We start from the raw sequence: 27546 nt of genomic DNA, 5'->3' as shown, positions 1-27546 counted from the left end.
TGGGGCGGAAGGGACATCTCTCGCAGAGACGGAGCGGAAGATGGCGGCGGAGGTGCTGCTGTCCAGTCTGTTGGGATTGCTATTTCTAGGGCTCCTGTTACCTGCGCGTCTGACGGGCGGTGTCGGGAGCCTGAATTTGGAGGAGCTGAGTGAGATGCGTTATGGCATCCAGATCTTGCCGTTGCCTGTCATGGGAGGGCAGGTAAGGGGTGTGGGGCGAGGCGAGGGTCCTGTGCAAGAGGAAGGGGCGCACGGTGGAGGAGGAAGGGCAACTGCCCACCGGGCTCGGGAGAACAGGGGAATGGAGAAGAGATGGTGGTGTTCCTGCGGCCCTGCTGGGAATGGCAGGCAGACCCATCCCCCGGAGACCAGGCACCGACAGGGGTTGGGCTCCCCACTGTAGACCTTAGTTCCCCAGGTCGTAGTGAAAGCACTCGGACCCCGCCGGGTGGGGAAGCGAGAACGCCCTCTCCTCCGCTCAACCGGGACAGCTGGAGGACTTGTGGCTTATTCTCTCTTCCACTGGGCACGTCCCCAGGGTCTGAAGAGGGATCTCGTTGTTCTTGGTCCCAGCCTCTGCCTCCCTGCCCCTCTTCCCGACCCTTCTTTCCCAGAGCCAAGCTTCAGACGTGGTGGTTGTGTCTTCAAAGTACAAACAGCGCTATGAGTGCCGCCTACCAGCTGGAGCTATTCACTTCCAGCGTGAAAGAGAGGAGGAGACGCCTGCTTACCAGGGGCCCGGGATCCCTGAATTGTTGAGCCCAATGAGAGATGCCCCTTGTCTGCTGAAGGTGAAAGGAACTGGGGTGGGCGGAGGGAAGGCTTGGGAACCGGAATGGAGGCCAGTGGGAGTTAAAAGGCCATTGGTGTACTAGATATGTTTACGGTGGGGGGGGGGGCGGGGGGGCGGGGGGGGCGTGCAAAACAAAAACTCTGCTATGTAGGGAAAGGTTAAGATAGAAGATCTCAAAATAGGTTAAACCAACATCAGAAGTACGGTGGTGGGACCAGAAGAGCTGGAGCCTACCTGTATAGTCACCTCCTGCACCTATTGCTCATTACCTCAGGATGCCATTGTATTCCACGAAGTTCAGTGAATACTTGAACCTGTGGGAGTCTTCATCCAAGTGCTTCAAGGATACCATGATTTCTTATCTTTATGGAGGGCAGGGAATGATTTATGCCTGTGATCCCAGATGGGTCACAGTGCATCATAGCCCTGTCTTACCCCTTCCCTGACTGAGAAGAAAGAAGAAGAGGAAGAAGAGGAAAAGGAGGAGGAGGAGGAAGAGGAAGAAGAAGAAGAAGAAAGGGCATGGGTGGGAATCAGTTATACTTTAGACGTGCGTCTCCAGCCACAGAAAGAAAACAGCTGTCCCTTCTCACAGAGTCGAGAATGCGGGAGGGGAGAGAGAAAGGGAGGTGAGAACTAAATGACAGGTTATATATCTCGGAGCCAGGAGACTGTGGTTTCACAAGGAGATCATTTTCATGCCTCCTGATTGTTCCTTTTTCCACCGTCAGACCAAGGACTGGTGGACATATGAATTCTGTTATGGACGTCATATCCAGCAGTACCATATGGAAGGTGACTTGCTCCTACACTCCCCCTAAGCCTTCATGACCCTGTGTGGCTGGTAACCTTCCCTCCCAGTCCTCCCTTCTAGGCCTCATCATGAGAATAATGGGCTTGACTGTGGCTTCCCTTATAGACTCGGAGATCAAAGGTGACGTCCTCTATCTTGGCCACTACCAGTCCTCCTTCAACTGGGACGACGAAACAGCCAAGGTGACTGGGGTGTGGGGTTGGATTGGGGACCGGCTGAGCGGCAGATAGAGGGCCTAGGCAACAGGGAGGGTCACACTGAGCTGGTGTGCCTCTTGGGGTTTGGTACCCATCAAGCCCCCTGGGATCTGTTCTGTGATCCCCCCCGGTCCCTGTGGGAGTGTGTTCCCTTGCTCACGCCCTCTCCACCCCGCCTCATGTTTTCTCCAGGCTTCCAAGCAGCATCGGCTGAAACGCTACCACAGCCAGACCTACGGCAACGGGTCCAAATGTGATCTCAACGGGAAGCCCCGAGAAGCCGAAGTCCGGGTAAGTCTTCCAGGAAAGAAAAGGTTCCCTGAATAACAGTAGTCGGTCTGCTAAGGGAGGAGGATGCTTATGCCCTGGAAGTCAGCAGGATCACTTAGGTGTCCAGCCCAGTCTCAGGCTGACGTCTGCATCTTCAGAGGTGATTTAACTCTTCGTTTACCACAGGCTACCCTCGGTACTTCTAGCCACATTTAACCTTTCCAGCATCTCCTCTCTTTCCCCGCTACCTAAGCTGTAAACGTTAGCACCTGTCTTTGACTCTTCTTGCTCTGGGTGTAGCAGGGAGACATTGGTCTTGACTCTTCCGGCAGAACGGGAGTGAACAGGAAGCTCCTGCATGTAGGGAAGGCCTGAGGTAGAGGGGAAGACAGATGCTAAGGCGAGAAGTGAGTCTGAAAGAAGCCACAGGCCAGCGGTTCTCAACCTGTGGGTTGCGACCCCCCCACAAGGCCCATACATCAGATACCCTGAATATCAGATATTTACATTATGATTCATAACAGTAGCAAGATTTCAGCTAGAAAAAAAAATCATCTCATGGCTGAGAGCGGTGGTGGGGGTCACCACAACAGGAGGGACTGTATTAAAGGGTCACAGCCTTTAATCACAGCTAAGGAGTGAGGAAGGAGGGAGAGAGGGCTAGTTCTCTCAAAGCACGGCTATCCTCCTAATGGCCTTTTAAAACTCTCTTCAGTCGAGCAGTGGTGGCGCACGCCTTTGATCACAGCACTCGGGAGGCAGAGGCAGGCAGATTTCTGAGTTCGAGGCCAGCCTGGTCTACAGAGTGAGTTCCAGGACAGCCAGGGCTGCACAGAGAAACCCTGTCTCAAAAAAACAAAAACAAAACAAAACACTCCCTTCAGGGCTGGCAGTGGCCATGCAAGCCTTAAATCCTAGCACTTTGGAAGCAGAGACAGGTGGGATCTCTGTGAGTTTGAAGGCAGCCTGGTTGGTCTTCCAAGTGGGTTTCAGGGCAGCCCCCAAAACCAAAAGCCTCTCTTCAGTTGGGTATGGCAGTACATACCTGTAATCTCAGTAAGTTTGGGAGGCAGAGATGAGCCTAAGGCTATTGCGAACTACAGGAAAACAAAAGAAAACTCTAGTTTGTCCCGTGGCTGGGTCTTTGAATTCTCACCTGCACCTCAGTAGCCTCCTAACAGGTGGTCCTCCTTATTCTTCTGGGTTATAGCTGAGTGCAGGCAGGTGCATGCAGAAAGCTTCCCCATCTACACCATCGTAGACACCGATGTCTACGATGTGTAGACAGCTGTGGCACCCACCAGCACTAGCTGTATGCAAAACAGATTCCCACATCCAATTGCGCAGTAGCATCGAACACTCCATTTCAAGAGGGGGAAGACGCTTACTATGTTAGCACTCATCCGTTGTGCTAATACTTCATCCATGCCCAAGCCAGGCTGTCGGTATGATGCCTGTCAGCCATCTTGCAGCGCTGCCAAAACTTTGCTGGTCAGGTCAGTCCTCGATAGGGGTGTGAACTAGCTCTGTTGTGCCCCCTCCCTGCCCCTTCCGCCTGGTCCTGGAGACCATCTGACAGTTCGGCTTCATCAGTGACTGTCCTGGAGCTCACCCTGTAAACCAGGCTGCCCTTAACTCACAGAGATCCACCCGCCTCTGCCTCCTGAGTCCTGGGATTAGAGGGAGACACCACCATTGCCTGGCTTAATTTTAATTTTTAAAAAACTATTTTATATAAAATAGTGGGCTTCATTATAACATTTTAAAAATATTTAAAGAAGAAACTATTTTAAAGCTTTCTAAAAAAACATTTTGGCGTGTATGTGTGTGTGTCTTGCCTGGATGAGTTTGTGTGCACCATGTGTATGGGTACCCTTAGAAGACAGAGGAGTCAGGTTCCTTGCAACTAGAGGTACAGGCAGTTGTGAGCTAGAAACAGTTGTGAGCTGGAACCGAACCTGGGTCTTCAGCAAGAGCAGTATGTGCTCTTAACCGCCGAGCCCTGACCACCTCTTCAGCTCCTCGTGACATTTCACACGTGTGTATAGCTTTGTGATTTCCTTACGCCCTCTCTCTGCCTACATTATATTTATATTGTGAAGGTAAAACCAATAAGATGTGTTGGACATGGGGCACAGTTAAGATGATCACGGCTTCATCAGTGACTGTCCTGGAGCTCACCCTGTAAACCAGGCTGCCCTTAACTCACAGAGATCCACCCGCCTCTGCCTCCTGAGTCCTGGGATTAGAGGGAGACACCACCATTGCCTCCTTTAGCTTCTGCGGCTGAAAGTGGCAGGATTGTAGATTTGAGGCCAGCCTGGTCTACAGAGTGAGTTCCAGGACTGCCAGGCTACACAGCGAAACCCTGTCTCCAAAAAAAAAAAGTCAGTGGTGTGACCTGGGAACTGAGAGTCACAGGGATGGGGAGGGCGAGTCATAAGCCAAGGATGTATGAGATGGGAGTGGGCAGCTGTCAGGGGCAGGACACAGGCTGGGAGAGGCACAGTCCTTGTGCTGAGGCACAGTGCCCAGCAGCCAGCATGGAGTCAGCAGAGTGAGACATGCCACCTCTGCCCTGGCTTTGGAGGCTCTGACCGATGGCCAGCCATTGAGAGATCAGTCAGGTAACATGTCAGTCCTGCGGAGGGTGAAGAGAGGGCTTTAGAGGGGAGAGTCAACAGCCCAAGAGGAAGGATTTGCAAATGACTCTCTCCAGGGTGAGAGGAGGGAGCTTGATGGTGAGTTTGGTTTTCCAGATGACACTTTTAGTGACTGTCAGGCCCGGGAGTGGAGATTTCCCAGGTAAGCAAAGATCCGCCGGCCTGGAGAGAGATCATATCACAGTGAGAGGCGTAGGAGCCATGGGTGTGAGTCAGACTTCAGTGACAGTTGGGAAAGTGAGAGAGAAGCTGGACATGTAAGCCCGACAGTTAGGGAGCTGAGGCAGAAGGATAGAGAGCTGGAGACCAGCCTGAGACTTGAGGAAGCCATCTTAGCATCTCAGAGAGTAAGTAGAAAGGGACTTTCCTACGGGGCCACAGAGGCGTCACCATGCCATAGGACCCAGGAAGGACAGGGCCGTGTTGACTGCACCTGGACTTTGAAAGAAGAGGAAGACTGGAAACGACCTTGGGCGGTCATAGGCATTTTGGTAAGGTCCAGGAAGGCACACGGGGGGAAGAAGAGTACCTCTCTGGTGAGAGGGAGTCCTTTACTCCCAGCCTCCCTGACCAGCACACTGCAGTGTCATCGTCCATGATCTCTCTGGGAGCCCTGTCAGCGGCCTGCCTACACCATGGAGTGAAACACTATCTCAAAAAATAACTAATGCCAGGCAGTGGTGGCGCACGCCTTTAATCCCAGCACTTGGGAGGCAGAGGCAGGCAGATTTCTGAGTTTGAGGCCAGCCTGGTCTACAGAGTGAGTCCCAGGATAGCGAAGACTACACTGAGAAACCCTGTCTCGAAAAACAAACAAACAAATAAATAGAATAAATAATAAATGTAGTTGTGTGGGGCTGAGCTCTGGCTAGCAGTGTGGAATCCTGCCTTGGGTATTTATGATCCTAGCAATAACACTGATATTTCTTCTTAATTACGACACGCCTCAGACAGTCTGCTTCTGAGAGAATTGATGTTGCTGGTTTGCCACATTTGCTCTGACTCTGTTTTGCTGTTGTCCTTGTTTTGGTCTTGGGAAGAGAGTGTTTGAAACAGGGTCTTGCTCCATAGCTAAGCCTGGCCTGGAACTTGTTCTGTTGTCCACCCTGCCTTCAAACTTGTGATCCTTCTGTGTCTGCCTCCTGGGGGCTGAGATTACAGGCTGAACCTCTCCACACAGTCCATGTTCTGATTAAAGAGGGAGTTAAGAGGCTAAACCACAATCCAACCTTAACCTCTCGGGGCTGGAGAGACAGCTCAGTGGTTAAGAGCACTGACTGCTCTTCCAGAGGACCTGAGTTCAATTCTCAGAAACCACATCGTGACTCACAACCATCTGTAATAGAATCCAGTGCCGTCTTCTGGTGTGTCTGAAGATAGCAATGGTGTGCTCATATACATAAAATAAATAAATCTTTAAAGAAAAAAAAAAAAAAACCACCTCTCAACTCCTCCCTCCTTGGTTCTAGAAACCACAATAATTGCCCCAGCCTTTTCTCTGTTTTTTGTTTGTTTTTGTTTTTTTTTTTCGAGACAGGGTTTCTCTGTATAGTTCTAGCTGTCCTGGAACTCACTTTGTAGACCAGGCTGGCCTCGAACTCAGAAACCCACTTGCCTCTGCCTCCTGCCACCACGCCTGGCTCGCCTTTTCTCTGTATACATTGTTGCATTTTGCTTTGTTTTTGTTTTTGAGATAGGATATTGTGTAGCTAAGGCTGGTGGTGTTTGACTTACTATGTAGCCTGAAGCTGGCCTTTCTTAACCTCCCACCTCCACCTCTCCGTTATTGTTTCATGCTATGGTAGGCATCAGGCTCTGTGGTAAATAGCGTGCCCTGAGTTCATCCCCAAGACCACAAAAAGTAAAATGAAGTAGCCAGCTGTGACAGTGCAGGCCTGTAAATCTAGCACTCAGGCAGGAGGATTCGGAGTTCCAGGACAGATGACTTAGCAAGCTCTCATCTCAGAAAAGGAGAAGGGAGTAAGGTAGAATATGGTCGCGGTACCCGGCCTCGCTCCGAGCCTAGGAACACTGCCTCGCTCTTTTCCTGATGTCGTCCTGATTCAGGGCAGTGACTCAGAGCTCCAGCCTGGTGACTGTAAGATCTTACCTGTACCCTGCAGAGAAGCACCTTCAGTTCTGCTGGGTTTTGGTTTGAGTCAGGGTCTCAGTATGTAGCCCCAGCTGTCCTGGAACTCACTTTGTAGACCAGGCTAGCCTCATGCAGAGATCTGCCTGCCTCTACCTCCCAGGTGCTTGGAGTTTTATGCACTGTGCTGTGGGTGGATTGTTGGGCAGTGTGCAGATTCCCTAGGCAAACAAGGAGGAGCAGAGCCAGGTGCTAGAGGAGTACGCATTTTATTAATTGAGCTAAAGCCACTGCCCTTTTATTTGGTGACCTCTCTTTTGGACATAGAGACATCCTTTTCTAGACGTGTCAGGTGAGTTGGTTAGGGTTTATATTGCTGGGATGAAATACCATGATCAAAAGCAAGTTGGGAGGAAAGGGTTTATTGAGCTTACATTTCCACATCACTGTTCATCACAAAAAGGAAATCAGGAACTCAAACAACAGGAACCTGGGGGCAGGAGCTGATGAAGAGGCCATGGAGGGTGCTGCTTACGGGCTTGCTCCTCATGGCCTGCTCAGCCTGCTTGCATATAGCACCTAGAACTACCCTACCCCGCCAATCACTAATTGCAGAGATGTCCTACAGGCTTGCCTACAGCCAGATCTTAGGGAAGCGTTTTCTTAATTGAGGCTCCCTCCTTACAAAATACTTTAGCCTGTCTCTCAAGTCGACATAAAATTATCAGCACATCATGTAAGTAGAGTTATAAAATATTTGTTCCCGCTTACCCAGTGTATTGTTTCCAACCATGACATAGTATTTATGGGAGATATATTTGGTTTTGTGGCTTCGTCTTCTGCAGATACCCCTTGTTGCTCCGCATGTTCACCTGTCACTGGGTGCACACCTGCGTGCTACCACCTTTGAACTACTGTGAGTAATGTTGCAGGCTCGTGTACTCAAGTCTGCTTGACTGTTACAGAGGTTTGTTTTCTGACTCTACCGAGGAGTGAAGTATGGCTGACTGCGGTTTGCTTACCACGTTAGGATCTGTTGTGTTTTCCACTGTGGCTGCGTCCTTCCACATTCCTGCTGGCAGCCCCAAGGGTCTAGATTTCACCACACATTCTGTGATACGTGTAAGATCTGTGTTGTGATCACGGACAGGCACCAGCCATGGTATGCATGTGGAGGTCGGTGGACACTTTCAGCAGGGGTCCCAGGGATCGAGCCACAGTGCTTTTACTCACTCTCTTAGTATTGTGTTGCTGTGAACACACTGTGCCCAAGGCAACTCTTGTAAAGTAGTAGATTTAACTGGGGCTTCTTTATGGTCTCAGGCTCATCAGCATGGCAGCAGCATGCATGGCTCTGCAGCAGTAGTCAAATACATCCTGATCTGCACGCTGAGAGACAGCTTGAGCCTTTGTGAGCTTTGAAACCTCACAGCCCACCCCTAGTGTGACGCACTTCCTTCAACAAGGCCCCGCCTCCTAATCCTTTCTAACAGTTCCACTGCCTAGGGACTGAGCATTCAAAATACATGAGCCCTAAGGATCCATTCTTATTCAAACCCCCACACCCTCTGAGCTGTCTCTAACCCAAGAATTAATTTTCTTTATGTGTAGGAATGTTTTTCCAGTATGAATGTCTGTGTGCCACAAGCATGCTATGTCCACAGAAGCCAGAGAAGGCGTTGGGGCCCTGCAACCGCAGGCTATAAACTGCCACGTGGATGCTGTGAATCAAACCTGGGTCTCTGCAAGAGCAGCCAATGCTCTTAACCACTGAGCCATCGTCCAGCCCATCCCTTCCCTTCCTTTCTTTTTTGAGACAGATTTCTCTGTGTAGCCTTGGCTGTCCTGGAACTCACTCTGTAGACCAGTCTAGCCCCAAGTTTATGATTCATCTTTCTCTGCCTCCCAAGTGCTGGGATTAAAGGCATGAACCACCACCGCCTGGCAAAACGTGTAGCCCAGGCTGGACTCAAACTTGTCATCCTTCTGCCTCTACCTCCTTCAAGTCCTACTGCCGAGCACCACCACAACCGGCCCTCTTCGTGTCTTGAGGTAGTCTCACTATGTAGTTGAGTTAGCCTTGAATTACGATCCTCCTGCTTCAGTTTACTGAGTGCTGGATTATAGGCAAGTTTACCACACTTAATGGTCTGTCATTTGCAGATTCTTGTGTTTTGTTTGTTTGTTTGTTTGTTTTTGTTTTTTGACACAGGTCTCACTACATAGCCCTGGAGGGCCTGGAACTCTGTAGACCAAGCTAGGCTCAGACACATAGACGATCCACCTGTCTCTGTCTCTTTAGTGCTGGGATTAAAGGCGGGCTACAACACCCGGAATGGGTTCATTAGCCCTTACACATTTCATTAGGACTCCGAAGTAATAAAGATGTTGCTGGGGTGGGCACCCTTGACTTATTCCTGATTTAACACTTTTGTAGATTTGTGTGTGTGTGTTGTTGTATGTTTGCACTTGCTTGTCTGGATGTGTATGCAAGCATGTAGAGGTAGGAGATTGAAGTTAGGTTTCTTCTACTATCACTGCACGCCTTTATCTCTGAGACTGGTTCTTACACTGAACCTGGAGCCCATCAATTAGGCTGGCCAAAGCCCGAGGTCCAGAGATCTCCTTGTATCTGCCTCCCCAGGGTGGGGATTGCAGACAAATGCTGCTGTGCCCAACCCTTTTCTGGCTTTATTAGATAGATGGGGGCTGGAGAGATGGCTCAGTGGTTAAGAGCACTGTTTTTCCTGAGGTCCTGAGTTCAATTCCCAGCAACCACATGGTGGCTCACAACCATCTGTAATGGGATCTGACGCCCTCTTCTGGTGTGTCTCAAGACAGCTAGTGCACTCATAAATAGATAGATATACTTGCTTTATTTTATGTGTGTAAGTATTTCACATGTGTGTATGTGGACTATGGGCATGCCCAGTAAGAAAAGGGTATTGGATCCCCTAGAACTGGACTTACAAATGGCTGTGAGCTGCCACACAGGTGTCAGAACAAAACCCAGGTCCTCTGCAAAAGCAGCCCGTGCCGATAACTGCTGAGCCGTCTCTCTAACCCCTGTGTGGCTTTAAGGGGACGCTTCGTTCTGAGCGTGGTTTCTGGTGGCTCTTTTGCTGTGCTGGTTTTGGTTTTAAGCACCACTCATCAGGAGAGTGACATGTGCTGCGTCCTTGGCTGTGCGTGCTGTGCGAGGGATGATGTGGCGCTTTCCACATCTGTCTCCTGTGGTCATTAACATGGTCACGTGCTTCTTGTTTTGTTTCTTCATCTTTGATTCATTTATATAGTGAGTTGAGTTATATTCTAAAGTTCTTTGTTTAGTCACTATATTTCTATAGTCATGTACCTCATAATGATGTTTAAATATATATAAAGGGCCAGGTGTGGTGGTGCACATCTTTAATCCCAGCACTGAGGAGGCAGAGGCAGGTGGATCTCTGTGAGTTCAAGGCCAGCCTGGTCTACACTGAGGTCCAGGACAGCCAGAGCTACACAGAGAGACTCTGTTTCAAAAGATAGACAGACAGAGACAGGTAGGCAGACATAAAATTGCCCACACTTATGGGTACCATGTGATGTTTCAAAATACACATACCGTAGAATGTCTAAATCATGAAAAATGTATCTAGCTCCTCAAACATTTATCATTTCTTTATGGTACAATGTTCAAAATTCCTTCTTTAAGCCACTATTTTTACGTTTTTCTTTCTTTTTTTTTTAAAGATTTATTTATTTTATTTATATGAGTACACCGTAGCTCTCTTCAGACACACCAGAAGAGGGTGTCAGATCCCATTACAGATGGTTGTGAGCCACCATGTGGTTGCTGGGAATTGAACTCGGGACCTCTGGAAGAGCACTCAGTGCTCTTACCTGCTGAGCCATCTCTCCAGCCCATACGTTTTTCTTTTTTTTTTTTTTTTTTTTTTTTTTTTTGGTTTTTCGAGACAGGGTTTCTCTGTGTAGCCCTGGCTGTCCTGGCACTCACTTTGTAGACCAGACTGGCCTCGAACTCAGAAATCCACCTGCCTCTGCCTCCCGAGTGCTGGGATTAAAGGCGTGCGCCACCACGCCCGGCTTGCGTTTTTCATTTTTAAAAAGCATTTATTTGTATTATTTTTAAGTGTGTGCATGCGCACACCTCTGTGTGTGTGTGTGTGTGTGTGTGTGTGTGTGTGTTGCCCTCAGAGGTCAGAGATCAGAAACATTGGATCCCCCCAGAGCTCCAGGTCTCCTTGAGCTGCCCAGTGTGGGAGCTGGGAACAGAACTGGAGTCCTGTGGAAGAGCAGCAAGTCCTCTTCCTTGCTGGGCCAGCTCTCCAGCTCTCTGTTTTATTTTTTTAATAGTGTTTTTAAATTGACATACATTCATTGCCTGTGGTGGGTCTCACACAGACTTTATTGTGAGTGAGTAATGTACTTTAAATGTCTCACCCACTTCCTCCTCACCCCATCTCCTTCCACACCCGCCCTCTCCATAGTTGGCTTTGTCCTCCCCTACCCATAATTTTACCCTTACATACATGTGCTGTGTATGCATACATGTGAGCTCATGGATCTGTATGAAATCTAAGATCCACAAATATGAGGAAAATGAGACATTTGTCACTTTTGATAGTGATTTGATTTACTTAAGGTGATTACTTTCTGTTAAACACATTTTCCTATAAACATCCTGAGGTGGCTTGGAAAACAGTGGCCCCCAGAAGCTCCTGTATCTAACTGTTTAGTCAGCAGGGTGTGGAACTGTCTGAAAGGATTAAAAGGTTTGGAGGTGTGGCCTTGTTGGAGGAAGTGGGGTGAGCTTTCAGGTTTCAAAAGCCCACACCAGGCACAAGCTCTCTCTGCCTGTAGATCAGGACTTAAAGCTCCCATCCCCTGCTCCAGGGCCACGACCCTTGCTCCCTGCCATGGTGCACTAAGCCGCAGAAACTGTAAGCCAGTCAGTCCCCATCTAAGTGCTTTCTTTTATAAAGTTGCCTTGGTCACGGTTCTCTTCACAGCACTAGGACAGTGAGTCCGACACAACATAACTTTGCTCTTTTATAGCTAAAAATATAATTCGATTGTATGTGTATAAACCACCTTTTCTTTATTTATACCTCTGGTTTTTTGGATACCTTGGCTTTTTCCACAACTTAGCTATTGTGTCCCAGAGCTCACCATGTAGACCAAGCTGGCCCCAAACTCACATAGATCTGCATGTCTCTGCCTTGTGAGTGCTGGGGTTCAAGGCCTGCGCCACCCAGCGGCTGCTTTTGGTGTTAGAGGGGCTTCCATCCTGACTTCTGAGGCAACCTTCTGCATCCACACTAGGAGTGTGGGAAGGGTCTCCTGTCCACATCCTTGTGGTATCCAATGTCACTTGCTTTTCTATGGCCACCATTCAGGTAGGGTCAGGTGGAACCTGGATGTAGTTTTTTTTGCCTCTCCAAGGCTGGCGAGGTTGATGTTTTCTCATGTTTATTGGCATTGGTGCCTTATCTCGTGATAGCTGTCCATTCGTTGCATTATTGATTGTTGTTAAGCTTTCTTGTTGTGGCTCCTGAGTCACACACACACACACACACACACACACACACTTAAGTATATGTATATATCTATATTGAATATCACTCTTGCTCTGTCAGATTTAGCTAGTAACGACTGTCTCCTCTTCTGCAAGCCGTCTCTGCCCCATTTGTTGTTGTTTGGTTTTGGTTTTGTTTGCTGTGGAAAAACCTTTAAGAAGCAGGTGGGCCTCCATGAATTCTTTTTCAGATGTGTTTATTTCTGTATGATACATATAAGTGTTTTGCCTGCATTTATATGTGCATAAAATGTTCATGCCTGGTGTCTGAGTGTGGAAACTAGAAGATGTGATCTGCTAGGACCAGAGTTACAGATTCCAGGACCTCTGGAAGAGCAGTCAGTGCTCCTAACCACTGAGCCATCATCTCTCCAGCTCCTCTTATTAGTTCTTGGCTAGCCCAGTCTACATTCCAGTGAGTTCCAGGTCAGTCAAGGCTGCATAGTGAACCCTGTCTCTAAGAAAAGAACCCTATCTTTGACGCCTGTTGCATAGTAGGACCACATACCTTGGCTCTCCTGACTATAAAGCAGTGTCAGTTACTCAGCTTCTCTCCCTGCCTCTGATAACCACTCTAATATGCTCACCTCTAGAAGATCCACTTAAAGTGTTGGTTGAGGTACCTGTTTTTCTGTGTCTGGGTTTTCTTTGTTTTACTTAGGAGAGTGACTCAGGTCCACCCACAATATTATAAGCCACAAGATTCTATCCATTTATGGCAAGTTAGTGTTCTGTTATAGAGTTAAGCCACATTGTATGTGTGTGCTATATACATTTCTTGTGTGTGTGTGTTGATTGCATGTATTTATAGGGGTCAGAGGTCCATGTTGGGTGTCTTATTCTGTAACTCTGCATCACTTTTTAAAAGTTTATTTATTTTTTTTATGTATATGAGTTTTTGGCTTGCATGTATATCTGTGTGCCTGGTACCAGAGGAGGCCATCAGTTCCCCTGGAACTGGAGTTACATATGGCTGTAAGCCACCATGTAGGTTGTGGGAAGCGATCCCAGGTCCTCAGCCACAGTGTGCACGTGGAAGTCAGGACCACATGCAGGAGTCAGTTATCACTTTCTAATGTTGGAGTCCTGGGGCTGGAACTCAGACAGTCAGGCTTGGTAACAGGCACCTTAACCCGTGAAGCCATCTTACTGAGCCTGGAGATCACCAATTCAGCTAGAGAGGCTAGCCAGCAAACTCTGTGTGTATGTGTCTGTCTGTCTCTGTCTTGGTGTGTGTGAGCACAAGTGAGTTATCCCCACAGCTGAGCTATCTCCCCAGCCCTTTGCACCTCATATCAGACATATCAGTTGATAAACATTTAGACTGTGCCCCTATCTCGGCTGTCATGACTGTACTGCGGTGTCTTCAGCATGCTTTCTCTCCTGTTTGTTTATTTACTTATTTACTTATTTGAGGCAGGTCTCATGTAGCCCATGTTGGCCTCAAAGTTACTATGTAGCTGAGGATGACCTTAACCAAATTCTCCTGTGTTTACCTCCCATGTGTTGGACTGCAAGCAGGAACCACCACGCCCTGTCTATATGGTCCTGGGGGGCGTCTGCCCCTGTAGTACACCAACACCCATGTCAGCACGTCTCCTTAGCTTTGGTTTGTTGAGGACTCTCCACACTTCTTTCCATAATGGCTGCAGTAATTCACATCCCTACCAACAGTGAGCAGGGATCCCCGCTCTGCACGGCCACGCCGGCTGTCGGCGTCTTTTCTTTTTGTTAAAACGGCCACATCTGGAGTGAGGTGACACCTCACTGTGGTTTCAGTTTGCGTTTCCTGATAACTAGAGATGACGGACATTTTAAAAAAGCACTTCCTGCCGTTGTGTGTCTTTGCAGAGAAGTTAACTTGATCTGTTCTTTCTCCTTTCTTCTTTTCTAGTTCTGAGATGCTGCTAGATTTGTTGCTCATGTTTAACCAGGTTGTCTGGTTTTTGCTATCGAGCTGCGTGAGTCCCCTGTATGTTCTGGATATGAATCCCACGACAAGTTTGCAAACGTTTTCTCCTATTCTGTCTTTCCATTCTTTATTACATCTTATTTACCGTGTGTGTATGTGTGTGTCCTAGGAATAGAGATCAGAGGACAACTTGTGAGTGTGAGTTCTCTCTGCTACTCTGTGGATGCACTAGGGTTGAACTCAGATCACCAGGCTTGGTGCAAGTCTCCCGTGGTGTGAGCCTGTGGTGCTGTGGTGTGAGCCCTCTCTCTGGACTCTTCACTCTTAAAAAATGTTATTTATTTACATCAACGTGTGTGTATGTCTCTTATGCGCATGTGCCTGAGGTTAGCGGCATCCTTTGGAGCTGGAGTTAGAAGCAGCTGTGAGCTGCCTAATGTGGGTGCTGGAAATTGAACTCTGGTCCTCTGCAAGTCAGTACATGTTCTTAGCCACTGAGCCACCTCTCCAGCCACTTCTCTCCATTCTTCTGATTACTTTCCATATGCAGAACTTTAGTCTGATGTCATGACATATTTTAGCAGATGCCTGTGAGTACCCTAATATTTTAATTGACTTTTATGCAATTTTCCGTAACTAAATTGGTCTTCAATTTTCTTGTATCATCATTATTTTGATTTGGCATCAGTGTACATTAACTTCAAGGAACATGTCTAATTTTTGAAAACTAATTAATTGGTTAATTTAGTGTATGTATGTGTGTGGTTGTCAGAGGACAGCTTTCGGGACAGAGTTCAAGGAGTTCCGCCTCTTTGAGGCAGTCTCTCTCTCTCTCTCTATGTCTCTCTCTCTCTCTGTCCCTTTCCTTCCCTCTCTCTCTCTCTCTGTCTCTCCCTCCCTTCATCCCTCCCTCCGTCCCTTCCTCCCTCCTTCCCTCTCTATCTATCCATCTGTCTCTGTCTCTCCTCTCTCTCCCTCTCCCTTTGTCTGTCTGTCTCCCTCTCTCTTTCTCTGCTGCTGCCTTGCTGCTACTCCAGACTAATGGCCCTATTCTCCTGTAGAACCATTTCCCCAGTCTGAGTTTCCCCCACCCCTTCTTTTTATTCTTTGGAACATAAATATTTGTTTTCTTTTTTTTTTCCTCTTTTTTTTTTTTTCTTTTGTTTCATTTTTCAAGACAGGGTTTCTTTGTGTAGCCTTGGCTGTCCTGGAACTCACTCTATAGACCAGACTTACATCCAATTCACAGAGATCCACCTGCCTCTGCCTCCCAAGTGCTGGGATTAAAGTCCTATACCACCATCACCTGGTAAGAAATTCTGAGGACTGGAGAAATGGCTCAGTGGTCACTGATTGTTCTTCCAGAGGTCCTGAGTTCAACTCCCAGCACCCCCTTGGTGGCTCATGACCATTTGTAGTGGGATCTGATGCCCTTCTCTGGCCTCCACAGGCACTAGGCACAAGGCACACTTATGGTACACTGACACAAATGTAGTAAGACATACACAAAAAATAAAGATGAATAAATCTTTAAAAACCTTTTTATTTACTAGAGAGTGTGTGAGTGTTCACACATAAGTGTGTGTATACACACACGTGTGTGTCACAGTGAGAGTGTGAAAGTCAGAGGGCTTTTGGAAATCTGTTCGCAACTTTCAGCGTGTGTTCCGGGGATCAAATTCAAGTCTTCTTGCATCCACTGGGCCATGTGCCAGTCCACAGCACACAGCCTTTTTCTTTTTCTTTTTTTCATTTTATGTGCATTGGGGTTTTGCCTGTGTGTGTGACTGTGTGATGGTGTCATATCCTCTGCAACAGGAGTTACAGACAGTTGTGACATGCCTACCATGTGGATGCTGGGAATTGAACTCAAGTCCCCTGGAAGAGCAGCCAGTGCTCTAGCCCACAGCCCGCAGCCATTCAAATGTGGTTCTAAGCACATTTCTTATAAGCATATACCTGCGAGCTCTTTCCAAGTCAGTACCTAAGGAGCTCCAATTCTCTTATACAGCCGAGGCTTTACTGTCCCACGTCCGCAGCCTCACATCTGAGCGGTCCTGGGGGTTGGGGGGAGCAGGTGTGGGGGCTATCTTAAGTCTTTCATTAACACAGAAACGCTACCACAAATGGTCCTCTTGTGCCTGCAGAGTGTATATCCAGCTCAGGAACCGCTTTCTGCCCAGCATGGAAGGATGCTGGTCTCTGTACAGCCTGCCAGCCTGCTGTATTTTTAAACTTTAGGAATTTGGCTAAATCATTGGCTATGCATCAGATAAAGAATGTTTTTGTTTTTTCCAAGACAGGGTTTCTCTGTATAGTCCTGGCTGTCCTGGAACTCACTTTGTAAACCAGGCTAGCCTCGAACTCAGAAATCCGCCTGCCTCTGCCTCCCGAGTGCTGGGATTAAAGGCGTGCGCCACCACGCCCGGCTCTCACAAATCTTAAGAGAAATGCAAAATAAAGCCATCCTAAAAACTCTCTTTATAGTCGGGCGGTGGTGGCGCACGCCTTTAATCCCAGCACTTGGGAAGCAGAGGCAGGCGGATTTCTGAGTTCGAGGCCAGCCTGGTCTACAAAGTGAGTTCCAGGATAGCCAGGGCTACACAGAGAAACCCTGTCTCGAAAAACCAAAAAAAAAAAAAAAAAAGAGAGATTTGTGAGGTTACTTGTCTTTAAGAATCTCTTGTCAGCTCAGCACTGAGGAGGCAGAGGCATGAAGATCACCATGAGTTCAAGGTCAGCCTGGTTTAAATACAGAGTTCCAGGACAGCCAGGACTATGTCGTGAGACAGACAAACAAACAAGAATCTCTTGTCCCCTTTTGTTTTGTCTTTTCGAGACAGGGTTTCTCCGTGTAGCTCTGGCTGCCCTGGAACTCACGCTGTAGACCAGGCTGTCCTTGAACTCAAAGAGATCCACCTGCCTCTGCCTCCCACGTGCTGGTTAAAGGCGAGTGCCAACAAGCTCGGCACTTTTACACTTTAACCATGATTCCCTTTGCCAGTTCCCTGGTGACTTGTCCATTTAAGTATTAGAGACCATTCTGGTGGCTATTCTCATAGCCCTCTTTCTCCTTGGTACTAAGGGTTGAATGACTCTGGCTTCGAGCTAAGCAGAGGCTGCGCTCCCGGCCAATCCCGTACCGTCCTGAGTTTACGTGGCTCACTCACTTCCAGGCTCCACTCCCAAACCTGCTCTAAAAGCTTTCGCTTTGCGCAGGTCACGCTTGGTTGCTCCCCTCCTGTCTGAACGTGTAGCGTTTACATTTCCGGTAGAGTCTTAGTGTACATGTAAACACATTTACTTTTGCTGTCTTTGGTTTGGTCGGGGAGGGTTTGCTTGTTTGTAACCTTAGCCTCGCAGTGCTGGGGCGAGGACACGTGCGATGGCTCTTTCCCGTCCAAGTTCTGTGCTGTGTGAATGACTTTTTTGTTGTGTCTGCTTAGGTCTTGGTCTGTTGTCTCCCTGGATTTTAACCCTGGTTCCCCACAGAAAGCCACAGGAATAAGGAACTGACCACTTCCTGTCAGTCCGCAGGAACTACTCTGGGCCCATCTTGGTGCCACAGTGTCTTCCTCTTTGCCCTCCTTTTTCTTTCTTTATCTTTCTTTACCTGCTCAGGAAGCTGTCTGGCTCATAGATCTTCCCCACGCTCAATCCGAGTGTTAATCCTCCTGGCAGGAATCTTGCCTGTGACTTGTTTTAAACACCACCAGCAGCAGCCTTGTGGCACTGTAGACTGCAGTTGTGCATGGTAACATTTACGCGTGTCCTTTGCTGAATGGTCCTTGTTCCCTTGGGGTCTAAATGACCCTTCCTGTAGGTTTGCATGTAAACGGTCCAGGAGAGACTCTGCTCCAAAAGCCTGGAGAGCTCCGGGCGGTGCCCCTCCTCTTCCCGATTCCCAGGCCAGCTCAGCAGGAACCCTCTTTGTGCAGCCCAAGTCCAGGCTTGCACACACAGGACTCACAAGAACCAAAGGACCAGCCGATGGGCCAGTTGTAAACACATTTCTCTGACTGTGAGGCCAAGCCAGACAGCATGAGCTTGAGTGTTGGGATAGGTGGATGAACACAACATTCGCTTCAGTGGGACACATATTGCTGCCAAAGGGTGAGAGCCAGGATACACAGTGGATGCCTTGTGACTCAGACTGACTGTGGCCAGGTGGGGCTAGGCGAGACCAGTCATCCTAGGTAATTCTCGAAGTGGCTGCTAGTTCCCTGGATTTGGGAGGGTTTTGTTGTTTGTTTGCTGTTTGTTTGTTTGTTTGTTTGGCGGACAGTCTCTATAGCTCAGGCTAGCTCAGGCTAGTTTAAACTGTTATGAGGCTAGGGATGACCATGACCGTGAACTCCTAATCTTCCTCCTCCCCCTGAGTGCTGGGATCATAGGTGTTGCCTCCATTGTTGTTGTTGTTGTTCTTCTTCTTCCTGGTTTTTTTTTTTTAAAGATTGATTTATTTTATTTATGAGTACACTGTCACTGTCTTCAGACACACCAACAGAGGGCATAGGATCCTATTTCAGATGGTTGTGAGCCACCATGAGGTTGCTGGGAATTGAACTCAGGACCTCTGGAAGAGCAGTCTGTGCTTTTTAACTACAGAGCCATCTCTCCAGCCCCAGGCTTATTATTCTTTTTTTTTTTAATTTATTTATTATTATATCCAAGTACACTGTAGCTGTCCTCAGATGCACCAGAAGAGGGCATCAGATCTCATTATAGATGGTTGTGAACCACCATGTAGTTGCTGGGATTTGAACTCAGGATCTTCGGAAGAGCAGTCGGCGCTTTTAGCCTCTGAGCCATCTCTCCCGCCCCTTGTTATTCTTTTCATGTGATATTTGCATTTGAAAGTGAAGTTTCTCAAGTTACCGACTTCTGCCTTCTCACCATGCTGGGCGGGGTTAAATGTTCACTTATAATTTTATACCTGAAAGACCAGACAGCAACACAAAACAAGGCTGCTGTCCAGTGCTGGAGAGTAAACTCATGCTAGACAAGTCGCTGGCCCAAGCCCCCATCTCAAAGAGATGGACTGTATTCTATCATTCACATTTTCAATTTCATGCCAATTTAGCCAAACATTTTCCAAGGGTAAAACTCCCACCGCAGTGGCAGATTTGGCCGTTTTAATGTCCTCTTCCTTTAATGTATCAATAATGTTTAATGTATTAATGTTTTAGTTTGAAATTATGCGACTTATAGGTTTTCAACATTGAACCAACTTTTCATTCCTGGAACTCAGTCAGTTTGGTCATGTACATCCCCACGATCCAGAGTGACCCAGAGTCTCAGTACATAGCAGAGGCTGGCTTTGAGTTCAGCCTCCCAGTGCCCTGAGGCCGGGCGCGTGTACCTCAGTTTGTTAACTTGAATGTGGCTGTGCACTTGCCATGCTGTGTGTGGAGGCCAGAGGACAACTTCAGGTCTCGGTCCTCACCTTCCGTTCCATTTGAAATAGGATACTTTCGTTTGCTGCTTTGAATTTGGGGCTGGCTGGCACACAGGCACCCAGGGATCCTGTCTCTGCCTCCCACCCTGCTGAGGGAGCTCTGCCAGGACTTGGAGATTCCAGATTAGGTGCTTGCTTGCCCTTTCATGGCAAGTGCTTCACCCGCTAAGCCGTCCGTCTCATCAGGACTCATGAGCAGTGCTGACCTGTAAGAGTCCTTCCTACTCACCACCTTTTAACTTTCCAGCTGTCCCCCACCATTGCGTTAATAAAGTTATGCTAACCTCAGAAAAGTTTTCAAAAGTTAGTGCTATGGGATAGCTCAGTAGTTAACAGTTCTTATTGCTAAATCCAACAGGCTGGGTTCAATCCCAGAGACCCACAGGCCATCCTCGGACACACACAGACACACACACACACACACATATACATTCACATATCACACACACATATGCACACACATGCACATACACTCTCACATATATACACTCACACATGTACACACATGCTGCACACATACACATGTGCACATGTACTCTCGTACACATATACACACTCTCACACGCGTGCGCCCACATGTACACAGGCATGCACATACATCCCTGTTTGACCTTCTGAGGCTTAACTTTTTTTTTCAAGCTACCAGCTCTGTTTTCCAAGCCCACAGTGGTCTGAGAGGTTTTTCAGTTTCTGGATCCTGGCCAGTGTGTGGTGTCACCTTCCTCAGGGTAGCACTGGTAGTGAGTGTGGTGGAGTGTCATCTCCTATGGTTCCAATGGGCACTTCCTGGACAGGGTCAGGGTCAGGGCTGCTCTTCTCTAAAGCAGTATCTGGTTAGCTCTTTCCATATTTTAAATTGGTTGTGTTTTTATTATTACAATGCAAACGTTTTCTTTCCTTCTTGTTTTCTTTCTTTCTTTAATTTTATTTATTTATTTATTTATTTATTTATTTTTGTGACAGGATCTTGCCCTGTCACACAAGCTAGCCTTGAACCCAGATTCTCCCACGTCAGCCTCCCTAGCGTTAGGTTATAGTTACAGCCCACATGGCGCTCCTACGCCTAAGATCGCTAGTTTAATTCGTTTGCTTTTTCAAACCATAGCCCAAGTTGGTCTTGAACTTAGAGCAGTCGTCTGGCATTGGCCTCCTGAGTGAAGGGGGTATAGGTTTGCCCCAGTGTGCTCAAACACAAAAGGAAGACTTTGTGAATGCATACTGTCCTTGCTCAGGGGCCACGCTAGTATCTGTGTCTCTCCAGTCTTTGTGTGTGCTGCTGGGTAGAGTGCACGCCCCAGCACGCATGTGAGTGTCAGAGGACAAGTGAGAGTCAGTTCCCTCTGTCCACTTTGTGGGGCACTAGGGGTCAAGGCCAAGCCATTGCTTGGTTGTCACAAGCCATTAGGCTTGGTGGCAAGCACCTTTACCCTCTGAGCCACCTCAGCAGCTCCAACACACCATGTTTACACAGGACAAGGGACTGATGGAAAGGCAGATTGCTGACGTACAGTGAAGTTGCCTAACTTATCTTCTGTTTTTGCCACTTATCAGCTGGCCACCTGAGCGAGGGTCTAAACTGCACGGCTTGATAAGTTTCCTTGTCCTGGGCGACCGAGCTGGGGTGCTAGTGCCTTCCTTGCTGGATCTTTGTGAAACCAAATAACTGAATCTGTGTAGCATGTCATGTGTACAACCGTGGTCCTGCGTCCAGCACAGTATGCCCTGGTGTCCTGTGTAAGAATCCAAGAACCAAGGGTGTTTTAGTGGCTCTTAAAGTGAGCCTCCCTTCTTGCCCTGCCACAGTTCCTGTGTGACGAGGGTGCGGGCATATCTGGGGACTACATTGATCGAGTAGATGAGCCCGTCTCCTGCTCCTACGTATTGACCATTCGCACGTCGAGGCTCTGCCCGCATCCTCTCCTCCGGCCACCAGCCAGCGCTGCCCCACAGGCCATTCTTTGTCACCCAGCCTTGCAGCCTGACGAGTACATGGCCTACCTCCAGAGGCAAGCTGGTGAGTACTCAGGACAGCGAGGAGAGGTGGGGATGAGACAGGCAGGCATACGTTGATGGGCCTTGGCCTATGTTCACTGTTTTTCTGGTAGAGTCAAAGCAGCGTGAAGAGAAAACCACAGAGGAACTCCAGGACACAAACCGCCAAGTGTGGAGTGGGAGCAAGGCTGCCGGAGCACCCCCAAAGAAAGAAGGTGGGGTGCGGCCTTGGCCAGCCTGATGCTGGCCTCCACCACCTCCCTCCCCGCCCCCAACCCCGTCTTCCTGACAGTTGTGGGTGGCAGTATAAGAGGGAGTGTGTCCCCTCCACCTTTGCTTCCTTCTTCTCTCTCCCCTTCCCACATTCTCCTCTGTTCTCCATACCCCAGATGTCAGCCCAGCCAAGGAAGAGAAGGAATCAGAGCTCTGGAAGCTTCAGGAACCAGAGGAGCAGGCAGCAGCAAGAGAGGAGGCGCAGGCAGGGGTGAGACCAGGCCTCTCCGCTGGCCCCGACGAGCCTGGCCTCGGGCCCTGGGATGGGTAGGGTCTACGAGGTGGCCTCTGTCTGTCTTGGGGTGAAAGGAGCATGGAGGGCAGAGGCAAGCCCTCACTCCTGAGTCTGCCCTTCCTCCTCATCAGGGACAGGACCTGAACCACGAGGCTGCAGCAGATCCAGCTTCAAGCCCTCCCAATGGTCAGTCGACCCCGTGTCTCCCTTAGCTCTTAGGTAGGGTAGAGCTGAGCTACTCAGGGGAGGCCGGGAGCCTGGACAGCAAGTCCACTCTTCCCCGCCTCCCTGTGTCTCCTGGTGCCAAGAACTGAGCGCAGACTCTTGCACACTTGATGCTTTCCCTCTGAGCCCTCCATCCGCCTGGCCCCAGCTAGCTCACTGTTAGCTTCTTTCTGATCAGCAGGACCACTTAAGGAGGTCCAAGGGCACTCCCCTGCACTCCTCTGTCAGTTTGCCCACCTGTAGAATGTGGCTGAAGGCCACGCACCAGAGGGGTGTCGGGGAGGGGAAATGGGAATGGCTCTGTCCCTTCCCTTGGGAGGACCAAGCTCCCCGACGGGGTTTTGTTGCCTTCTGCCGCTTCCTGAGGCAGAGGCCACTCTCCTCACCCCTCACGCCTCTCCTCAGGCATCAAGAGACAATTTAAAATGCCAAATGCCCACACCTCCTCTCTTTCCCATCTCAGATTTTCAGAATAACGTGCAGGTGAAACTCATCCGGAGTCCCGCAGACTTGATTCGACTGATTGAGGAGCTGAAAGCTGCAGAAAAGGTACGGGGCCTGCCCAGGGCCCCGGGACCTTCACCTCCTCTCTGTGCGCATTTGGAGAGAGAGCTTTCTTTACCTGGGATAAACTGGCGCCAGTAGAGCCCAGCCCTGCTCCTGGCTCCCATCCTGCGCGTCCTGCCCCCCACATATTACGGCGGACTCCTTCAAACTGCATCTTCTACCCAACTCCCGACCCAGGGGAAACCAAGCATAAGACGGGAGCAGCCTGGAGACGATACCACGGAAGCCCCCCCGAGGGAAGCAGAGGCGGCGAAGGCGAAGGGAAAGGGTGGTGAGCCCCCGGGTCTTATGGAAGAGGAGGATGGTGACGAGGAAGAGGAGGAGGAGGAGGAGGAAGAGGACGAGGAGGAGCAGCAGCTCCTGGGAGAGTTCGAGAAGGAGCTGGAGGGGATGCTGCTGCCCTCAGACCGCGAGCGCCTCCGCTCAGAGGTTAAGGCTGGCATGGAGCGGGAGCTGGAGAACATCATCCAGGAGGTGAGCAACCCCCACTGCGGCTGCCACGGAGCGCGAGAACCCGACAGGAGAATTATTAATGGGGAGGTAAAAGAAAGGAAGACAGTTGGCTCTCCTGTAGATCACGCCCCTGTCTCTCTATCTCTCCTATAGACCACGCCCCCATCTCTCTGGCTCTCCTATAGACCACGCCCCCATCTCTCTGGCTCTCCTATAGAGCATGCCCCCACCTCTCTTCCCCAGATCCCTAACTGCTTCCTTTGGGCCTTGCAGACAGAGAAGGAACTGGACCAAGAAGGGCTGAGGAAGGAGTCTGAGCGGGAGCAGGCAATATTGGCTCTAACATCCACTCTGGACAAACTCATCAAGAGGCTGCAGGAGAACCAGAGTCCAGAGCTTGTGCAGAAGTACAAAAAAAGGAGAGTTGTCCCCCAAAAGCCTCCCCCATCACCACACCCTACAGGTGAGAGCAGTCCCCAGAGGGAGGGCACAGCCTCAGGGAGTGTGCCCTCCTCTCCCTCCTCCAGGAGCACTGTGCAGTGTCAGCTCCTCCCTCCACTGTCCTCTCTGCAGGACACCTCACAGCCAGCCCTGGGAAAACCCACAGCTGGAAGAGCAGTTCCTGGGGTCTGCTTTGCTCTATGCCTACTGCCTGGTGGTCTGCCTGGCACACAGGCAGAGACTAAATGAGCCTGAGTGTAGACGCTGAAAAGCTCATCACGAAGAAGGGGCTCTGTGCCTGCCTCCCTGTGGCAGGGAATTGGAGAGTCAGAGACAGTTTGGAGGTTTCCATAGCGGACATGGTGGGCAGGTATCAGGGGGCCTCTCTGCAGCTGTCAGTGTGAATAGCCAAGCCCACTGGCACCTGCCACCAGCCAGGGCACACTTCTGTGATCCCTTCTTCAATCTCCTGTGTTCTTTTCATGGGACTCTGCTGGAATGGAGAGAGAAGGCATTCTAGCTTCAGACCTTAAAGTCACGTTTTTTGGTAAACATTGAAAGGCGGTTAAGTCTAGGAAAACAGAGCCGTGGCTTCCCAACCTGCTCCTTAAAGCAAAACACCTTTGTAGATGCAGGTGGCCCGACCTGGCTTTTGGAAAACAGCTGTTTTCCTATAGAAGATGGAAGGCCGGGTGGGGGTGGGGGTGGGGTGGGGGTCTGCCTTTGGGGAAGGGTGTGTTTTGAACCCTGAATCACATGCATGGGAGGCAGAGTTTCTACCCAAAGCAGCCTATGGCTTAGAGAGAGAGAGACCACCTCACAGCCCTTCACCCCAGAGTCACGGCTCTGCTTTGTGTCTCCCTGTGTCTTCCCCTCTAAGAGGAGGAACCTGAGCACAGAGTCCGGGTCCGAGTCACCAAGCTCCGTCCTGGAGGCCCCAATCGGGACCTGACTGTCCTGGAGATGAACCGGGAAAACCCACAGCTGAAACAGATCGAGGGGCTGGTGACGGAAGTGCTGGAGAGGGAGGGGCTCACGGCGGAAGGTGGGCCCTGAAGGGCGGTGCTTAGAGCTGTCTGTCTGTCGGAAGGGCTTGCCACAGGAGTGGCAGGGCTGGGTCAAGGTGGACTGGAGACCTCACCTTGGGACATGGAGGGCAGGGGACCCTCTAAAGCTCCCAGCCTTCCCCTCCTCACTACCCATATTGCTCCTGCCAGGCAAGATTGAGATCAAGATTGTGCGACCCGGGGCTGAAGGTAAGGAAGAGGACACACGCTGGCTAACTGATGAGGACACAAGAAACCTTAAGGAGATTTTCTTCAATATCTTGGTGAGACATCCCACCCACATCCCGGGCTACAGCACACACCACTGTGCTGCTCAAACCAGGGTGGGTTATGCCAGCCGTCAGCTACCTATGTTTATAGAGTCCCATTCTCATGTCCGAGGTGAGGCTAAGCCTCAGCGGCTGCTTGGGAGAAGCAGGGACTAGGAAGCAATATCCATAGTCCCTGCCTCCCGCCTAGGTCTCAGGAGCTCCCTAGGTCCCACCGCAGGACTTCTCTTGGCTCAGCCCCTCTTTCCTCCCAGGTGCAGGGAGCCGAAGAGGCCAATAAAGAGCGCCAGCGACAGAGTGAGCTGGAGAGCAATTACCGCCGGGTGTGGGGCTCTCCCGGTGGTGAGGACACAGGGGACCTGGATGAATTTGACTTCTGAGACCACCCTGCCAGCCCTCTAAGGATTCCTGCATCTTTCTGACCGGCCGGCTCTGCCTCCTTATACCCCATTCTGGGGCCTTGGAGGCAAAAGGGCAGATTGGAGCCCAGCACTGGACTTGAGGGGCCCAGCCCCAAGAGTGTATGAGGGTGTGTGGGGACCCATGAGGGAGAGGAGCTGTTGCAGCTCCCCAGCCAGGCCTATGGGTTCCACTCCCCAAACACACCCTCCTTTGCCCCTTTAGCTTTTTCCTGTCCCCCAACTTCTTAGCACTTAACCCCACTCTACCCAGAGACTTGATGAGACCTTGTAAGTGGTGGTGGCAGGAACAGCAGGGCTGTGCAGGTCCCCAACCCCACCTCGCCCTACCCTACCTCCATTCCCTGTTGCTGTTTGGGAGCTGTTGCCCCTCCCTTGGAACCCCTACTTCCTGTCTCTGCTGTCTCCTGTTACCCGTGCTTCTGAGCCCAGACTATCTTTTGTCACTGAGGGGATGGGAGACCTTTCATACCACCTCACAAACAATCCCAGCGAAAAGGGTTGGAGATGGAGCACCCCCTTGTTCTTCAGCAATCAGGTTTCTAAATAAAAAAACTGGACCGTCAAGCCATCAGGCTCTGTGGGGAGGGCAATCAGGTCAGAGCAGCTCAGGGTGCCGATCCTGCTTGCTAAACGTTTCCCGGAAAATGTCAGTGTGCCTGGAGTACACTAGAGGCGACCAGGACAGCTGACCAATGCCCTACGGTATGGAGAGATGCTGTTTTCTCCTGGGTAAGCTGACCAGGCACCAGTCTCCGGAGGCCTGGCGGAGAGTCACAGTCTCTGCTCTGCTCTGCAGTCATCTTACAAGCCTCTGAAAGGATAAGGATTTGGAGCCAAGTCTCAGAGGACCCTAAAAGCTGTGGCAAAGCTACAGGAGACCTCTGGTCCCTCCTCTCATTATCCATTACTATCCCAGGGGCTCACATGTATGAGGTGAGCCCTGTACTGCTGAGTCGTGCCCAACCAGTCACTTCAAGCAAATCTTTCCTAATCCTCTCCTTCCTTACATCCTGAAAGCCAAACTGTGTACCACAGAGGCCCTCCCACACCCACCTGGGGCATCTTCCTTCCTGCAGCATATTCCAGATTCCACCTGTCAGCTAACCCCCCTCCCCCGGATTATTTACCATTCCCTGGAAAACTCCACCTACTGTCATGACCAGGCTGCTGCCCACAAGCCATTGTCACAGTATTCCAGAGACAGGCGGGCCTGACTGCCAAGGCAGCTGTGGGTCCCTCCTGCCCCTATGTCCTCTCTCAAGGTAGTGGGTCCTCAGGACAGTCAAGATAAAGTTTCCCTTTTGGGCCCCCAGCTGGAGACAAAAGGGGCTCACTACAGGAAAGGGACTGAAGACAACATGCCCTGCCATCTCCAGAAGAGTGAAACGGTTATTTCAGTAATGAGGGTGAGTGTCACCAGTCCTCCCTCATCTCACAAAGCATCCTCTGAGTAGGATGCAAATGTGGAGGCAAGTCCCAGAGGATCCCAAAAACTGCTGCCAAGTTACAGGACACACCCCCCAGACTGACAAAGGACCAGGCTGCAGCAGTGGACTCAGCGCGGTCAGAAAGCAGAAACCTGGCTTCACTGGGTCAATCTGAACTGTCAACAATACATTCCTTTTTTCCTCTTCTTTTGACTTTTGGCAAAATTTCCACGATGATCAGTCAGCCTCCGCTATGCCAAGGCAAACAAAAGGAACAGAACAGCAGGTGTGTGTGTTGTGGGGGAGGGGATGGCATCCAGAAGAGGGTAGAGAGGTGCACGGCTGCCGAGGAGGGGCTGTGTGGGTACTGAAGGAGCAGCAGCTTGCCCGTGCCTGTCCAG

The 27546-nt window shown here is 50.0% G+C and overlaps 1 protein-coding gene across 2 annotated transcripts; it reads left to right on the top strand.

Annotated features, from left to right (window-relative positions):
- On the top strand, positions 1-26282 carry Os9 (OS9 endoplasmic reticulum lectin). 2 transcript variants are annotated; one of them, XM_021173892.2, is made up of 15 exons: positions 1-202; positions 615-791; positions 1525-1588; positions 1713-1789; positions 1997-2095; positions 21578-21788; positions 21880-21981; positions 22156-22250; positions 22406-22460; positions 22963-23048; positions 23244-23540; positions 23793-23982; positions 24841-25005; positions 25178-25290; positions 25551-26282. In XM_021173892.2, exons 1-15 carry the CDS (start codon positions 41-43, stop codon positions 25674-25676), a joined length of 2019 nt encoding a protein of 672 aa, XP_021029551.1. In that variant the 5' UTR covers positions 1-40; the 3' UTR covers positions 25677-26282. The 2 variants fall into 2 exon arrangements, with proteins under 2 accessions (XP_021029551.1, XP_021029552.1); XM_021173893.2 differs by lacking the exon at positions 24841-25005.
- Positions 26283-27546: the final 1264 nt, after the last annotated feature.

The sequence above is a fragment of the Mus caroli genome, unplaced genomic scaffold, assembly GCF_978045245.1.
Source record: "Mus caroli unplaced genomic scaffold, Mus_caroli_1 scaffold_9, whole genome shotgun sequence".
In the NCBI taxonomy this organism is placed as follows: Eukaryota; Metazoa; Chordata; class Mammalia; order Rodentia; family Muridae; genus Mus; species Mus caroli.
The sequence above is the reverse complement of the archived record's forward strand: the minus strand, read 5'-3'. Positions and strand labels throughout refer to the sequence as shown.